The sequence below is a fragment of the Lepidochelys kempii genome, chromosome 9 (genome assembly GCF_965140265.1).
Source record: "Lepidochelys kempii isolate rLepKem1 chromosome 9, rLepKem1.hap2, whole genome shotgun sequence".
Lineage (NCBI taxonomy): Eukaryota > Metazoa > Chordata > Testudines > Cheloniidae > Lepidochelys > Lepidochelys kempii.
In genome coordinates this window covers 98,496,129-98,513,188 of record NC_133264.1, presented here as the reverse complement: position 1 = coordinate 98,513,188, position 17,060 = coordinate 98,496,129, and the positions used below count along the sequence as shown (strand labels likewise).

Sequence of the window (17,060 nt, the reverse complement as noted above, 5' to 3'; positions counted from 1 at the left end):
GCCCTCCCATTTTGACAGGGAACCATTCATAACTATTTTTTGAGTATGGTCTTTCAATCAGCTGTGAACCCACTTTACAGTAATTTCATCTAGACCACATTTTCCCAGTTTGCTTGTGAAAATGTCATATGGGTCTCTGTCGAAAGCCTTCCCATGGAGAATTAACCTGTGCTCTAGGATAGTCTCTATCCATCTTCCATGCATTTTGGAATTCCAGGCTCACACCCAAAACCAAAGCAGCAGTTTGAGTTTGCCTCAGATTCCCCTCTTGCCCAGCAAAATTAATTTACTGCTTCTCCTTCTCTCTTTGGAAAAGAATAACACCATTAAATAAGTTGAACCAAACACGTACTGTGGGTCTCTTCCCTCATAAAATCAGAGAAAGGCCTGTAAAAAGGCAGAAAACAAACTTGGTCTTTGCTCTGAAGAAGAACTGAATCTCAAAGTAAAACAAAGTCTGTAGGCAGACGATAAACAGAAACCCCAGTGAATGATGTACATTTCAAAAAAGGAGTGAGTAATTAGGAATAATATCATGGAACTTTACAGGGATAATATCAATGCAAAACAAAAAAATGGCTGCGCTGGGCAAGAGCAACCCCAGCCCTGGCCGGGCCGGCAGGACCCCAGACCCATCCATGCCGGGCAGGCTCGACTGCCCTCAGCCACGCTGTGCCAGTGGGACCCCAGCTGTGGCTGTGCCATGCCAGTGGAACCCCAGCCTTGGCCGCAGCGGGCAGGCCAGTACAGCCCTGGCCGTGCCAGCCGTACCCCAGCCCTGCAGATGCGGCAGGACCCCAGCCCCAGCCTCCGCTGCACCAGGCCAGCCGGAGTGACCCCGGTTAATGATTAACCAGTTAAACAATATAATTTTAATCATTTAACCGGTTAACTTTTTAAACCAATATTTACATCCTTAGGGTGGACCTGATCCTAGATTTTGCAGCTTTGTCCTTTACTGCAAAATGTGGAGGCCAACCTTAGCTGACTCCTCCATTTGCTGGAGTGCCTTGCAAAATCTGTCAGGCAGTGGCAGTTTAGCCACTGGGTCAATGGGGCCCGTGCCCAGGGGCCCTGGCTAATTGAGGCACCCTCGTGCCCTGACCTGCTCTGCCCGCTTGGCACTCCTGACAGGAGTAGGGGAAGCTCCTGCGCCACAACCCCACTTCCTGGTAGGAGTGCAGGGTGTGTGAGGCAGGGCAAGCCCCCGTGCCCTGACCCTGCTCCTTGGTAGGAGTGCCGGGTGGGTGGAGTGAGGAAGCCCCCATGCTTTGACCCCACTCCCTGACCCCACTGCCCCACAGGAGCGCCGGGCAGGCAGGGGAAGTCCCCGTGCCCCAACCTTGTTTCCCAAGCAGGAGTGTGGGGTGGGGCTTAGGGGAGGGATTGCAGGTGGAAGGGATGGGGAGGGGCCCCCACTTGCTCTGGCCCAAGGCCCCACAAATCTCTAATCCGCCTCTGCTGTCAGGGCTTCGTACTAGAAGAAGAACACCATCTGCATAGTCAAGGTCTGAGAGCGAGAGATCACCGATCTTAATGCCTATGGATCTGACAGAATGCTGCATTAGGAAATCCATGGGGTGTTTCATCTCTTTTAAATCTCTTTTAGCAAAAATGGGTAACCTTCTGGGATCTGATCTTTGTCTTACACATTACTCCACTTGTGCTATTTAGAACAATAATGGTTTTGAATGCACTTTCTCTGCCCTGTGTTGATTGGCTGTTTGCTCCAACCCTCTTCCTGCTCCTCCCTCACAATCGTCTCCATTGGTCAGGAATGGGGAACCGCAGCCACTGGGAGCTGGGTGGGAGGGCGTGCCTGTAGATGGTCAATGTCAGCAAAATGAGTTTCAGAGTAGCAACCGTGTTAGTCTGTATTCGCAAAGAGAAAAGGAGTACTAGTGGCACCTTAGAGACTAACCAATTTATTTGAGCATAAGCTTTCGTGAGCTACAGGTCAGTTCATCGGAAAATGTCTCATGGCCCACAGTCGGATTACCTGATGGGCTGCATGTGGCCAGTGGGCTGCTGGTTGCCTACCACTGACTTAGCACAATGGGACCCCATTCTAGGTTGGTCCCTTAAGCACTATGGTAGTAAACATGATTATTAATAATAAATTGGGAATACAGCTCAAGTTTCTGAGGTCTTGTATCAACTGTAATGTCAGCTCAATGTATAATTTGGGTGTCACCCCACTCTGACTCCTGTCTACACACAAACATCTCCAGCTCAAGTGAAGTGGTGCTTCAAACTCAAGCTAGCTGGTCTGTCAAGGGATATGGACTGAAGTTTGAGTGCTGCTGATGCCCAAGCTAGCAGTGCAGTGAGGATGTAGCTACTGGCTGTGACCTGTTAGCACATTTGTGTTTCTAATCCAATCACTCTGTGTAGCTTTGCAGTGTGGATTCTCTCACTCCAGGTGGCTAGCTCAAATGGAGTAACTTGAGCTAACCTTTGCCTTGAAGACAAGCCCTGAAGGGGGTTAGGCCTGACTTTTAGCTATGTTGCCTTTCAGATCAATTCATCCATATGTAGGTGCTTTGGTTCTCTTATCTCTAACCACTACTACACCATGTTGTCCTCCCAGAGCCAGGGTTAGAGTCCAGGGGCCAGATCCTCAGCTGGTGTAAACTGTCATGGTTCCATTGACTTCAATGCAATGTACACCAGCTGTGGATCTGCCCCTAGGATTCCTGACCTCCATTCTACTACTAACAAATAGCTGTGCAACCAACCCACTGAAAGTGTATCAAGTCCTCTAGGAGATAGTTCACGTACTAGTAATTACTCCTGTAGTTCAAGTGTACTGATCTGAGTCTCAAACGCCAGGGTTAAACCCTGTTAACAGCCCACAGTGGGGGATCCAGTAAGAAAACATCTTTTTTAACCTAAAAACTACTATAATCTGTGTATTATCGTGTGAAGCATACTTCATTTCACTTGTTTGTCATATGTTGGCAAGTCTGAAGGTAGGCTTCACAGGGGCAGACACAGGTGACCCAAATACTAAAAAATATTATTCCAGCTTCATTCAGGTTTGCACTCTATGACCAAATCTTAGTGGCAACCTCAGCAATGTTAATGCAGAATAACTTCCCAAATACCCAGGAAATGTGATCATTAAATGTGCTGATCTGTTGATGCAAGAGTGTTTTGAGGTCACTGTTAAGGGTTTGCATCAGAGTGCAAGTTTGATGGACCTCAGCTATGTGTTGGGTTTTTTTTTGATAGCTATTGACTGGAGATGGAAATAAAACCTTTACCCAGTATTAGACCGTGTTACCAACAGAACAGGAAGCGGGCAAGGCAAGCAGATTTTCCCTCTAGACACGGTTTTAAGAGTTGGGTGGGCTGTGTCCTGAGACAATGGATCTGTCACTAAGCAAAGCTATTGTGTTAATGTAACTAGCAGCAGCAGGTGACACAAGAGCCATGGTGGGTGGCAGGTTGTGAACTCCTTGAGGCAGGGGCTGCCTTTTTGTTCTGTGTTTGTACAGCACCTGGCACAGGCCCTACAAGTAACTGTACCCAGGAAGAGCACAGCCCCTGCCCTGAGGCCCTAAGGGAGTCTGGTGGTGTGAGTGCCACAAGCAAGGCCCACCTCCGGTGCATGAGGGGACTAGGCCCTCCAGCCCTTCTGCAGAGCCAGCTCCGCCATGCGCACGCGCAGCCTCCCAACCTCCAGTTCATTCTACCCACAGCAGCCTTCAAAATGATCTGTACGCATGCGCGGGTCACCCTCCTTGTACCCAAAAGGCATTCTACGCACGCGCGGGTTCTCCATTTTCCCCATCCCCGCCAGCTGTCAGGGAGAGCTGCGCACGCGCGGGTTCCCTTGTGCGCGCGCTCCCCCCACCGCCCTCTCCGCAGCCGACGACTTCGGATGCTCGTGTGCGCCTGCGTGGCCACCGCAGGCCGCTCCGGGACCAGTTCTCCTCGGCCGCGCCTCGCAGCCTCGTGCACCAATCACGCGCCGGTTGGAACGCCGTGACGTCTTGGCGCCAGCGCGAAGACGTGCGTGCGTGCGTGCGGCGGCGGCGGCGGCGCAGCGTCCCCTGCCCCGAATGAAAGGGAAGGTCCCAGCGCGAGCGAGCGAGCGGTTCTGAGTGCCCAGCGGCGCGGGGCCCCCGAGTCCTTGTTCCCCGGCGCCCCGCCTACCTGGGTGAGTGAGCGAGCGAGCGAGCGAGCGAGCCTGCCTTGAGGGCGGCGCTGGCCCAGCCGCCTGCGGGCGGGTGGCGGGGGAGCCCCTGCCCGGCCCCTCCGCCTGAGGAGAGACCCCCCCCCAGCCCGCCCCGCCGAGCGCCCCTGCAGCTTGGGGGGGGCCGCCGGGGCTCAGGCCTGAGGCGCCGGCCTAACCGGGGAACAGCCGCCCAAGCCCGGCGGGGGGCTCGCCCTTCTGGAGGGGCGGACCCCAGCCCGTCCCGGGGTAGCGCCCGAAGGGCCCAGCGGTCCCCCCTGCGCCCGGTGGGATTCGTGCCCGTGTTGTAAGGGGAGCCCCAAAACTGGGGGCCATTTCCCTCCAAGCCTAGACTGTTCTCCCGTCTCTCAGGGCCCCCCCCCCGTCTTCTCCTGGCGTTAATAATCCAGCTGGGAAGCGCCCCTGCCTTGCAGGGAGCCGTCGGGATCGATTTCCGCGTGAGAATCCCACCCCAGGGACACTGCAAGCTACGGCAGAGGTAATTCTCCCTTCTGAGAGGGGGGACCCCACTCAGCTGCCTGCCCCACCAAACTATTCAAGCCAGGGTTGAACCCTCCTCCTGTGAGGTGGATGCCCCGCATCATGGCTCGATCAAACCCTCCACGCCCCCTTCATGGGTGGGAATCCCAGACTTTCCTGAAAGTAAATCCAAATTATCTGCTGCAGGCTTGTTACACCAGCCTTCGGTGTTTTCGCTAGGTATGAGGTACATGGAAAATCTTCAAAAAGAAAAGGAGGACTTGTGGCACCTTAGAGGCTAACAAATCTTGTTTGCATATGCGTTAAAACCAAGATTTTCATGTGCTTAATGATTTTGGGTGCTCATTGTTCAAGTAGATACTTTAAAGAGGCTTGATTGGCAGGGGAACGGTAATCTGCATTTTCTGAAGATTAGGCCCCTTTAAAGTACTTCAGGTTGAGTACCCAGAATCACCAGTCACTTGTAAAAATACTTGCCTAAATATTTATTTTTTTTCATCTGAAAGTATCCAAAATCCCTTTTCTAACAAGTTTAAATGAAAAATGTCTAGGCATGTTTCTCTTGTGCTTGTCCCATGTCTCAAATTCTGTTACATGTTTTTTTAAAACAAAAACCCAAACAATCCTGTGTTTGCATAGCACCTCTAATCCTGAAGAATCCAGAGGTTTTAGCAAAACAATTAAACTTTACTGTAGAGAGCCTTGCATATAAACTGTAATCCAGTATTCTATGTAAGAAATAGCAAGCTTGGGCCTGACTTTAGCTAATAAATAGAGCATGAAGAAAAGCTCTTGAACTTCCTTTCTTATCTATCTTTTCCTCCCTCAGTGCTGAGTAATGTTTCATATATTGAGAAAGTGCCCTCCTTGTTTTTTCCTGAGAGATGTTGAGTATTGGAGAGACTAGATGGATGAGGGAATATCTTTTATTGGACCAGCTTCTGTTTGGCTGAGAGAGGCAAGATTTCAAGATACACAGAGCTCTTCCTCAGGTCTGGGAAAGGTACTCAGTGTCACAGCTAAATGCAAGATCGAACAGATAGTTTACTATAAGTCATTAGCATATATTCTAAGGGACCATTCAAGGCAAAGTGGCCTGTTAACATCCTTGAAGACATAGGACGAAAGGAGGGGTTAGTGAGTTCCAGATTGTTGTAATAAGTGGTAAATTGAGCGTCTTTATTAAGATAATGATTTTTAGTGTCTAGCCAAGTTATGAATTCAAGCTCCTAAACTCATATATTTTTTGCAAGATTTCATATGAGGACAAGGAGTATGCCTGTTAGTTGTGCATTTAGAATTAGTCCTATAGAAGATGGCAATAAAACTAGAGTGCAGGGCTTAACATAGTTTGTGTGAAAAACTCTTATAAAAATAAAAAAGATATCAAGAAGGAAAAGATGACCTTGAGTACTGTCTTAATATGCATCAAACTGCACAGATGAACAAATTCTGAAGAGAGAATTACAAAAAGAATCCTTTTTTGTAGCTGAGAATCTCTTATCACAGCTTTCATTTTTTCATGGTGTGTGTGTATAAAAACATCATCTTCTGTATTTTCACAGTATGCATCCGATGAAGTGAGCTCTAGCTCACAAAAGCTTATGCTCAAATAAATTGGTTAGTCTCTAAGGTGCCACAAGTACTCCGTTTTTTTTTCATTTTATAGGAGATTTTATTGTGAAATTAGGTACCCCTTTAGATAGGATCTTGGAAGATACTGACATGATTTTAGTATTGTATTGTCAGTACAGCTCCAAAAAAAAGACTCATTTGTCTCTTTTAAATAGGTTACTGTTACTGGTACAGATGTCCATAGTCAATGTTTCTATGATATAGCTCTGTTTACAGGGTTTATAGCATAATTGTAAATCTTGCTTCTGACTGAAACTTGGCGACTACTGTTTCAGTCCAATGATATGTGTACACGTCACATGTTTTTTTTTAAAAAAAAACAACCCAGTTTATAGTTTATTTTAAAAAGTGGATTGGAAGAATATTTTGCCGATTTTGAGTTGTGCCTGTTTTGGTCGAGTGAGAAGTAGGTTGGTGTTTAGTCAGTAATCTGGATTAGACATAAACTATTTTCAATAAGAAATTAAATGGCAAGATTTTAAATGTTTGCATTCAGGATGATGGATCTGTAATGTGGCAGGGCAATTGGTTCTAACTGTCTTCAGAAAATGTAAATTAGTTAAAATAGAGCTAAATATAAAGGTTTCTGCTCTTCTGAAATGCTGTCAGATACATTTGTTATTTGTAAGTAGTCTTATCGAAAATCTAAACCTAGCAATTTTTCTGTACTAAGTAGCTTACTCATTCTTAACCTATGTTAATATACATTCACTGCAAGCCATGGTGGTTTGTGATGTGAATTTATGAAAAAATATATACATGTGAACAGGATGCCATGTGCACCCTATGATATGAAGGAAAGAATTTCCAGTCCATACCAGATTGTCATAGGTGATGAAAATGCATTAATATACATCATGGGTGAACAAATGTAACTTAAAGTCAATAGTATGGATAAAATACTTCTGGTACTAATCAATTTCTTTTGCAAGCGTTAACAATGTATAAATAATGTACAAATGCCTAGGTATACAGAAAACACGTGCAAACAAAAAGCACAATTAGAGAGCGTTTTTAGGTTTCCTTTAAAAATGCTTTGGGAATAATCAAATCTGATTTTGATAGGAATGTGTTTCCTTTCTGACCTAATCTTTGCTTTTTAGTTGTACTTGCATTTTAAAAATATCTGTATTTGAATAATCATGCCAAAACACAATTTCAGCCAGTTAATTGCATCTTTTCATTGCTATGCTAACAGGGACCTGCTCAATGGAGCACACATTACCATCATTTTCTAAGTTGTAAAAAATACAAAATTACTTCAAGGAGTGAGGTAATATAAACAATGGTACATGCATACCCTATTAACCGTGTATCTTATTATATGTGTGTGTCTTAGATGCACTGTACAACATAATGCTGAAGGCCAAGTGACCTGTGAACATATTTCTTTATCAGTAACTTCCAAGAAGCAAAATATTAAAGTGAGCAATCATTTTGACTTTCGTGGTTATGAATTATTCAAATCTTCCAAAATCTTATAGTTTGCCATTCAGAGATTAAAAGGGAGAGTCTATTGATGTAGCAGCAGGAGTGATTGACATACCTAAAGCCAAATTCTCCATATGATTGTGTGTATAACTCCTGTTTTAGTCAATGGGACTTTGTGAACACACATCCAAGGACAGAATTTGACTTTAAATGTCTTAAGTTACTTTTATTAGGACTGTCATTGTTGTTGACACAAGAGTTAGTTCCTGAATAAGAAAATAAAGTAAGAAAAATTCAATGAAATCTGAAAAAAAAGAAAAGTCAAATTAAATCTAATCCACAGTGCATGCATATAGCCTCTTGTACGTGTGTGTATATATAACTACTGTAATATTAATTATCAAAACAGAAGTTGTTCTTGCATTTTAAATTGTTACAGTATTTCAGCCCATTATTGCATGATTTATGTGAAGCTTTTGAATGTGACCTAAGAACAAAAAATCTTTTTATATAGTTTCCTACTGTTCTTCTGAAGCCCTTTTCCCTGCTTCCAAAATCTCATTTAGATTTTAAAGAATTAAAGAACATTTTGGAAGTCTCTCTTTACTTTCTTCAAAAGCCAGCCATTCTTTCTGTTTAATAAATGGAGTGCAGAGTTATCTTATTTTGATTTCTCTTTAGAAGAATATAGTAAGTACTTTTTTGTGCTTAACGTTTAAGGGCTCTCTGTTGCCACTGCAAAAGGGTGTGACTCATTTATTCACATGGCACTCTTTTTGTGTGTAAATGAGCTAGATCTAGAATATGTGCATTCTTGTTACAAGTATGTCACCAATCTAGTATATTGCTTTATACTTAAAAATGGAAGTAAATGAAACAGTAAAAAGAACAAGCACTAGAGATAAGACATACATTTACATTTTGATATACGAATCTTGTATTAGCATGGCAAGAAAAAATGTTTTTAAATTATATCTATGAAAATTTGTGAATAACACCACATGAGAATTAAAAGGATCTTCATTAACTCTATTCTGTACAGAGGTATATAAACTTAAGTGTTCCTCCTATTTCTGTTATAAAAATAGGGAGTGATATTAGTGGCTAGGAAAGTGAGAAACTTGTAGCACTTTCAAGAACCATGCAGAGTTGGACTAGACAAATTTCACCAGTCAGTTGTACCATTGCAACTCAATCCTGACCTATGACGCCTCAGCCACTGTAGCCAAGGACCTCTTTTTAGCAGAAGTTCTGAACTATGTAATGGTCTTCCTGATTTAGATGGGCGTCTACTGGAGACGAAGGCTGAGAAACCCATATTCATTGCATATGTGACCAGAACGATACTGAGACCCAGATCTTCAAAGAGGAAAAGCAGTAAACAAGCATACTACTTAGGGTCTCTAAATTAGACCATTTAATTATATAAATTATAGCACGTTTGTTCCTTTAGAGATGTAAAGGTGAATGGACGCAAACCTCAACTTTAAAATGGGTCCAAAAAGTGTGTATTCTTGAATGTTTGGGCCCTAAAACATCCAATTTGTAATGAGATCCACATAGACAGATTCATGTATGAAGCCTCATTGAAGTGGATCCACCTATGTGAATCTCATTGCTGAACTGGGGCCTTGGTGTTGTATTTTTAACTGTTACTTTTTATGTTTTACAAGCATGTGATTTATGTGGAGTTTAATTTTAAATTACTTTTCTTAGGATAAGAACAGCTGTTGTCATGCACATATTAAGGATTAGGGTAAGATTGCGAAAAACAACCCTGGATCTTAAAGGGTTTCTATTACAGCATATTAGTCACAAATATTCACCTCTAAAACTTTGTTCGTGACTTTAACTAGCCACATTGTATCTGTGTAATACCTAAAATGGTAACATTTTATCTTCTCATCTCATAAGGACAGTTACTCATATTTGTAAAGCTGAAGATGAGTATTTTTAAATTCAATACTTATTAGTTTTTATGGATGGTAGCCCAGTTTTTTTTATTGCTGATTCTAAAGGAGTTCAGTAGAATGGGTTTTATTGTATGCTAAGGTAAAGCTCTCCCTGTGCAGTGTGCTTCTGGAATGAATGAATAAATGGAACGAGAGACAATATTGCATCAGGATTTCCTAAATGATTCCTGTACTAGTTATATTTTTCATTTTCCCCCTTCCCCTCCCCTCTCTCAGCCTTTACATTTGTATAAATTTTATTACTTCTCTTACTTTAGGGACCATTATATATCCTGTTGCCACATTCTTAAAGATTTTGGGAAATACGTCTTTTGCGATATACATGTTTGTTCATATATTATACTCTAGCTGTGTGTATGAGACAAATTATATTCCACTCTGAGACGTAGTAGATGTTTCAGGTATTTTAAGAGAAATGCAAAGTAACTTGAGTAAATATAATTTAAATTAATTTCAGCTGAAATTAACATCACTATGGGACATTCTTATTCCCTGTAGCATTTGTGAGGACTGAAGTGTCATTCTAAAGCCATTTTAAAAATCATGACAAGCTCAGTTGGACAGAAAAAAGGGTCTTCAAGGCAACGGAAGTGTGGTTTTTGTAGGTCTAATAAAGATAATGAATGTGGGCAATTACTGATGTCTGAAAACCAGAAGGTGGCAGCACATCACAAATGTATGGTAAGTAATGGAGGAAAAGGAAGTTTAAAGCTGTGAGTTTATTAACTGCGTTATGTAAATAAATGAAATCCTGAATAATTTCAGCCCACTTGTGGCAGTGGTATATAAGTTACTAATACCACTGTTTGTATTTTGAAATTGTTCCTTATTACAAATTATAATTATTCCATATTACGGGAAACCCTTTAAAATGAAGTTTTTGTTTTTACACAACTTGCAGCTATTTTCATCTGCATTGGTATCTTCACACTCTGATAATGAGAGTCTTGGTGGATTTTCTATTGAAGATGTTCAAAAGGAAATAAAAAGAGGCACTAAACTGGTAAGTCTGTAATTCTGCCTCTTGAAAATGGAAAAGTAGCATTTTCTTAACTTCTGCAAAGTATCTAATGAACTAATTCAGTGTACTACTGAACTTAGTTATTGTATCATATCTTTTTAAAAAAAAGATTTTCCCTTTGTCTGTGACCTCTAGTGTAATGGGTAATTAACCCGTGTGAGGAGTCATTAAGATAAAACTGGTCATGCATTTAAAAAAAAAGCGGGGGGGGGTAAATCTTAAAGAAAGGGTCGGGTGGTAGCTAGATGGGATAGCCACCAATAGGTGTGATCCCTTATTGAAATCAATAGGAGTTTTGCAGTTGATTTCAATAGGAACAGGACTGAGTTCTAAATGTCAAATGACTAACAGTGGGAAGTGTCTTAAAGCAATCAATTTGTTTTTTTATTTTAATCATAATGTGTATAGTCTAATTCAAATATATAAATAGGTTATTTTGGAGATTGTGGAATACTTTTGGAATTACTAAAAATGAACTGCAAATCTTAACATTTTCACTAGCACTGTACTTATATTATCAACAAATAAAGATGGTTATAGTGAATGTGCCATAATTTTTCCAATCAAGTTTTAAAACTCATAAACAAAATAAACTACTTGTTCTTTTTAATGGGCTGCATACAAAGAGAAACCAGCATTTCTTAAATTTACTTTCCTATTTAATATTTTCAGACAGATTTCACAATGGAAGCACATTCCAGCAGGGCTTTGGAGCTGTGCACCAGCTCTGCTCCAGCTCCAGGCAAAAACCTGCTGCTCCGGAGCTGCTCCGTGGGCTCCGCTCCAAAGCCCTGCATTCCAGGGAGCTATGCAAGTGTAACACTGCTCCTTTACCAGCAGTTGGTTTCACTGCCAAAAACTGGCCTTTACTGCCAAGATACTTATTGCTTCGGTTTTTTTAATGATTTGATAGAGCCTTGGGATGCAGATTTTTCATGAGATGCACATACTGAAAACGAGTTTAATCATAGCCTCACCAAACTGCTATGGAGCTGTGTGATATGAAGGGCCGTTCGTTTGCAAGGCATTACTCAATTTTTAAGGCTGATTTCAGTTTGATATAAGAGCTAGGTATTATTACAATCATCTTTCTTAGCTGGGAGATGACTGCTTTTGCAAATATTTTCTAACAAGTGATATAGTATAACTAAAACAGTCCTTAAGCACTTTCAGTTTTTGGGACAGGGAGGTGTGTCTGGAAAGAGGTTCTACCAGGGATGCTTTATTTGGAGGTTGAAGTTACATGATGCACCTCATGCTACTTACAGCCTCATCACTAAACAGTACAGTACTTTGCTTAGTCTTTTTCAGTGTGGAGTTTTATTTGCTCTAATTATATTATGTGTTCATTGAGCTATAGCAGTTGGAGAGTATAGGTGTGATTGGAGATTTGATATTTATAAAGAGCAGTGTAGCATATGGCTATGTGGGCCAACAAGAAACTTCTTGACTATTAAGTCTTTTTTTAAATGGTTTTACAAGATTTGTATGTTTGGGATTCATGAGAATATAGATTTTTCTTTGTGCTTCTGAATCTTTTTTGTTCTATCAGTAACATGTTGGAAGAGGATGGATTCTTAAAGCACACCATCTAGCGAAACCAGGCACTTGAACTAGGTCCAAGTTTTATATGAAGAGGCTAAATGGTTTTGTCCTGATAAGCTTGAATGTGCACTCTTTCTTTAAACATTTTGTACTTAGTGATTGCTTTCCATTCTTGACTGCTCCTTTATAGGAGAAGCAGTAAAGCACTCAGTGTGGTTTTCCAAATCTAATAGTCATATTGGTAATTTTTACTAAATTCTGTTTGCTGGCAGGCAGAGTTTAAGTAGTTGTCCTATTTTGGTAGATGTTGCTACTTGAAGCTACTTCTGCATATTAAAGCAATGATGGGAGAAATGCAGAATATTTCTGGTGATAGTTGAGGGGTTAAGCTATAATGATAGGCCAGTAATATCAGCTTGTTATTTCCCAGTAAATGCACTGATCTGAGGTCATTATTACTTCTATTAGCTGTATGTGAGGAGAAACCCTTAAAATGTGGTCTCTTATTGTGCTTAGAACTTTTCATGTGCCTGATGTACCTAGAGAATTAAACATGTTACAAGCCAATCAGGTAATAAAAATCATTCCAACAAATTTAAAATTTATTCCAAAGGGAAATAGATCAATAAATCAATATAAAGGTTCTTCCAGTTTGTCATTTCACTAGAGAGATTTCACAGCTTATGTAAGAGTAAATTGTTTGTCTAACCTATTAAAATATATGAAAGAATTAAAATAGTGGATAAAAGGGAACTGATTAGTTTATTCTGAAAGTGTAAATACATTTTAATAAAGTTGCTCACAAGAAGTTACTTAGGAAACTTGAAATACAGAGGGTTGATTGAACACCTACCATGGATTTAAAAACTGATTAAGAGCAATGGAACAGTATGAATAGAGCTGGTTTTTCTCAATTTGTAGGGAGGTAAATAGCAGGATGATCCAAGATTCACTCCTTTTTTGTTTTGTTCAGTTAACTTTAACATTATGAAAGATGGGGTAAACTGTGGGGTTACAAAACTTGCTGGTGGCAGGTTTATTTAGGTTAGTTGAGACAAAGAAGAATTGGAAGAACTGTAGAAAGACCTGATAAGCAAGGCAGTTAGGCATGTTGGATGCGTGGGTAATTTTTCTCTTCGTAGCCTTATGCAAGGTAATGTATATTGTAAGGAACAATATATACTGATTATTTGCAGGGAAAAAATAAATATAGCTCAGTAAACATACCTCAGAATCAGTCAAACTCTAAGAGTTTGAGCAGTGTTAAGAAGCTAGAAAAATTATGATGAATATTAATGGCATTATATACATTGACTGTATGTTTTTCCCCTTTAATTCAACACATGAAGAAGGGCCATGAAGATGTTAGAAGCGTAAGAGGTATTTCTCAAATGAAAGAGTGCCTGTCCTTGGAAAAGGAAGAGTAAAGCAATTGCCCTCTATGTAGCCTTTTCTACAGCATAAAAACAAAGATGGTGGTATTAATACGATTGAGACATTCCTTTTGTGTACCATAGTGTCATGGAATATGACTGAAGCCAATTATTTGAAAAGAGGATTAGACATTTGTAGGGGGGAAAAGAGGCAGCTGCAGTTAACGAAGGTAAAATTTCAAGCATTCAGTCCTTATGCTTCAGGGAATAAACTGATTTGCCAGCTGAGGTCAGCAAGAAAGTCCCTTTTCTCTCCTTCTTTCATCGTATAATCCACAGTTGATCAGTGTTTGGTATAGCCCACTCTTGGAAGCATAACATCTAAGTGAAAAATTAAGTTTGTTCCAGCATGGCACTTCTTACTTAGCTAAAGTTATTGGATTATTTTCCACTGCATTAATAATTAAGATAAAATTATTATCTTACTGTTATATTTTATAACTGAGTAGCTGACACATCTGTCTCTCCTTTTAAAATTAATTTAAAATGACACTTGGGGAAAAATGTGGATAAAGACCGTATGACTAAATACATTGCTCTCAGTAATGCCATCTGTTTCGTGAGGAGGGGAGTTATTTTATGACTATTAGTTCCAATTATTTCCAAAGCCAAAAGTATTAAACTGCTGCTAGCATGAATTCTGTTTTTCTCTTCCTTTCTGTTATAGATGTGCTCTTTATGCCATTGTCCAGGAGCAACCATTGGTTGTGATGTGAAAACGTGTCACAAGACATATCACTACTACTGTGCATTACATGATAAAGCTCAAATAAGAGAGAAACCCTCACAAGGCATTTACATGTAACTACTATTTATCTACCATGTTTCTGCTTGTATTTATATTTCACTCTCTTTGTAAAACTATCATTGGGATACAAACATTTTGGGTTTTATAAAAAAGTTGTAATTGTGTACATTTTTAACTGCAGTCTAGCACACTGTTATATTAAACTCCATATTCACAAAGTTGGAACTGTAGAGTCTTGTAAATAGGGTAAAATGTACTGCTATTTAAATTAAACTAAATGAGCTCTAAATCATGACTTATCTGACAGCTTTCAACTACTTTGTTTATAGGATTTTATGCAGAAAACACAAGAAAACTACACGTAACTCTGAAGGTAAAACTATTCAATGTAATTCCCCCCCCCTTTTTTTTTTAAGAGATACTTTTATGTTTTCCACAATTTAAAATGCAATCAATGTTTTGGGCAAATTAGACTAGACTAGAATTAGATGCATTTCTGAAAGAATGAATCTAGAAGCTGAACACATATAGGGAATTAGCATATGATGTGATGCTAAAAGGTAGGCATCTGGTTTTTTAAAAAAAAAAACAAAAAACCCAGCTAAATCCCAGAATGCTCTGGAGTTCTGATACTCTGTCATAATAAAGATTCTGTGAAGGTAATGTGTTCCCTCTTGGGGAAGAGGGTCCCTTTTAGGAAGAATCTGATTTGTGTGTGCAGGTAAGTATTCTATATCTTAAATGCGTCAATTTTGTCAAGCAATGGCTAGATCTTACACTGTTTGTAAGAAAATCCTACAAAACCACAGTATTTCTTTTAACTGTTGCAAGGTTAAGCTTTAGGTCTTCCTTTCATAATACTCCTGATAATTTTTTCATAAATTAGAGAAGAGATCTGGTATTATGTATAAGGGGTTGTGATCAGATTACCCTTTGAAATGCTCCCTTTGGCTATTTGACCAATTGAGTTGATTAACACAAGTAATTGTATGAAAGCACTCACGCAACAGTCTCATAACTCAGGGGAGACTGTTGGAATGGGTGATGCAGTTGGGCAATGCATTAAAAATAGCTTTAATATGTTGTATGGTCTTTTGACATTCAAAACAATTTGCACAATTGTGTGGTGGTGGCTTTTGCCTTTTTTCTATTGTATTTGAATTTGGGTAAGTAGAAATTAATTTACCTTTGCATCTTTCGAAATTGAAATGTAACCTCAAATTGAAACAATGAAGAAATGCGTTACTGTGTCTTTTAGTGATATTTTTGTAAATGTCATTTGTTTCTGCCAAATGCATTTTATTTAGCATATACATATTATTTTGTGCCATTCATATTAAATAATTAGAGATTTGATTTAATCTCCCCCCAAATCTTTTTGCACAATGTAAATCAAACTCCAGGCTAAAACTGGATTTTTGTTATCCAGTTATACCTAAATATCATAGTGTGCTCTGCATGTAACGTGCACTGCACTATGACTTCTTTAACTAACAAGGCTTTATTTAAGGAGACTGGAGAAACAGCACAGAATTTGTGTTAATAGTTAATGGATTTTAAATAGACTAGATCCAGTTACTTTAGTGTAGTTTGGTATCTTAATTTCTGTTTTGGGGGTAAACAGTATTGTAGGATGAAAATTGTTATGGAAAGATTTTTGGAGTGAAGGACTAGACTAGTCTCTCATCTAAATAGTTATTTTAGACAGACACATAATGTACATATACTCGCTGTTGGCACACAGGTTTTTCAATAGATGGCAATAGCTAATTATGGTCCTAATCCTGCAAATTGTTCGATGGGAGTGGACCTCTGCTCCTTTGTGGAGCTCCTTGCAAGGCCAAGGTCTGTGCTAGTATTTGAGAGTCTGTAAGAGCTGTTTCTGCCTATTCTAGTATGTCACTCTTTACTGGGAGGAGCTCTGTATTTTAATATGGATATTTGTATTGGAAAGGACATGGAAAAAAATTATTGCAGAAGAGCAAGAGCTGTTTGTTCAAATATTAATGATTGCAGTTTTTTTAAAAATACAAAAGCAGTATTTTCTATAACAAACTTAAACTTCTTTTAAAAACCAAAGCTATCTGAGTTGTTGAAGACAAAAAACCCTATATATCTTGTTTAGATTTTCATTTTTCACTCCATTGAATTGAAATGGAAGATTTGGGCCAAAGTATTTATTTTGCCATAGTGTGTATGCTCTTTCTAGCTAGGGTCCCAAGTTTGAAAATCAGACTCTCTCTATTCTCAGGCTTCTGGGGACTGAGTATGCTATACTGACAAAACAGTAATATTGTTTATAGTTTGTATTTTGGTAGTGCCTACCAGGCATGGGGCCCATTTTCCTAGGCCATATACAAATGACCATAACAAAGCAAGCACATTTAGTCTCTGGCAAAGAAACACCTTACATCATTCTATAGTATGCTGCTAGATACTTATATCCTGAGAGATAGTTGCTGTGTCTTGAAAAGAATGAAAGATCAGGTGGTCCTCAGCACTCTGAGAAGGGGTTTACAGGATCTCCTGTTTCAGAGTAACAGCCGTGTTAGTCTGTATTCGCAAAAAGAAAAGGAGTACTTGTGGCACCTTA

The 17,060-nt window shown here is 40.0% G+C and overlaps 1 protein-coding gene across 8 annotated transcripts in view; it reads left to right on the top strand.

Annotated features, from left to right (window-relative positions):
• The first annotated feature begins 3,977 nt into the window (after positions 1-3,977).
• PHF6 (PHD finger protein 6) overlaps positions 3,978-17,060 on the top strand; it is a 38,157-nt gene continuing 25,074 nt past the window's right edge. For 2 of the 8 annotated variants that reach the window (XR_012160634.1, XM_073358496.1), the window contains exons 1-5: positions 3,979-4,165; positions 10,219-10,401; positions 10,622-10,723; positions 14,387-14,520; positions 14,797-14,840. Coding sequence is in view for 7 of the 8 variants with exons in the window: in XM_073358496.1 (XP_073214597.1) it covers positions 10,264-10,401; positions 10,622-10,723; positions 14,387-14,520; positions 14,797-14,840 (418 nt within the window). In the remaining variant the exon portion in view is untranslated. Of the gene's footprint in view, positions 4,166-4,219; positions 4,680-7,655; positions 7,741-9,463; positions 9,504-10,218; positions 10,402-10,621; positions 10,724-13,635; positions 13,890-14,386; positions 14,521-14,796; positions 14,841-17,060 lie in introns of those variants that run through there. The other 6 variants (XM_073358498.1, XM_073358499.1, XM_073358501.1 and 3 more) reach the window with 6 other exon arrangements.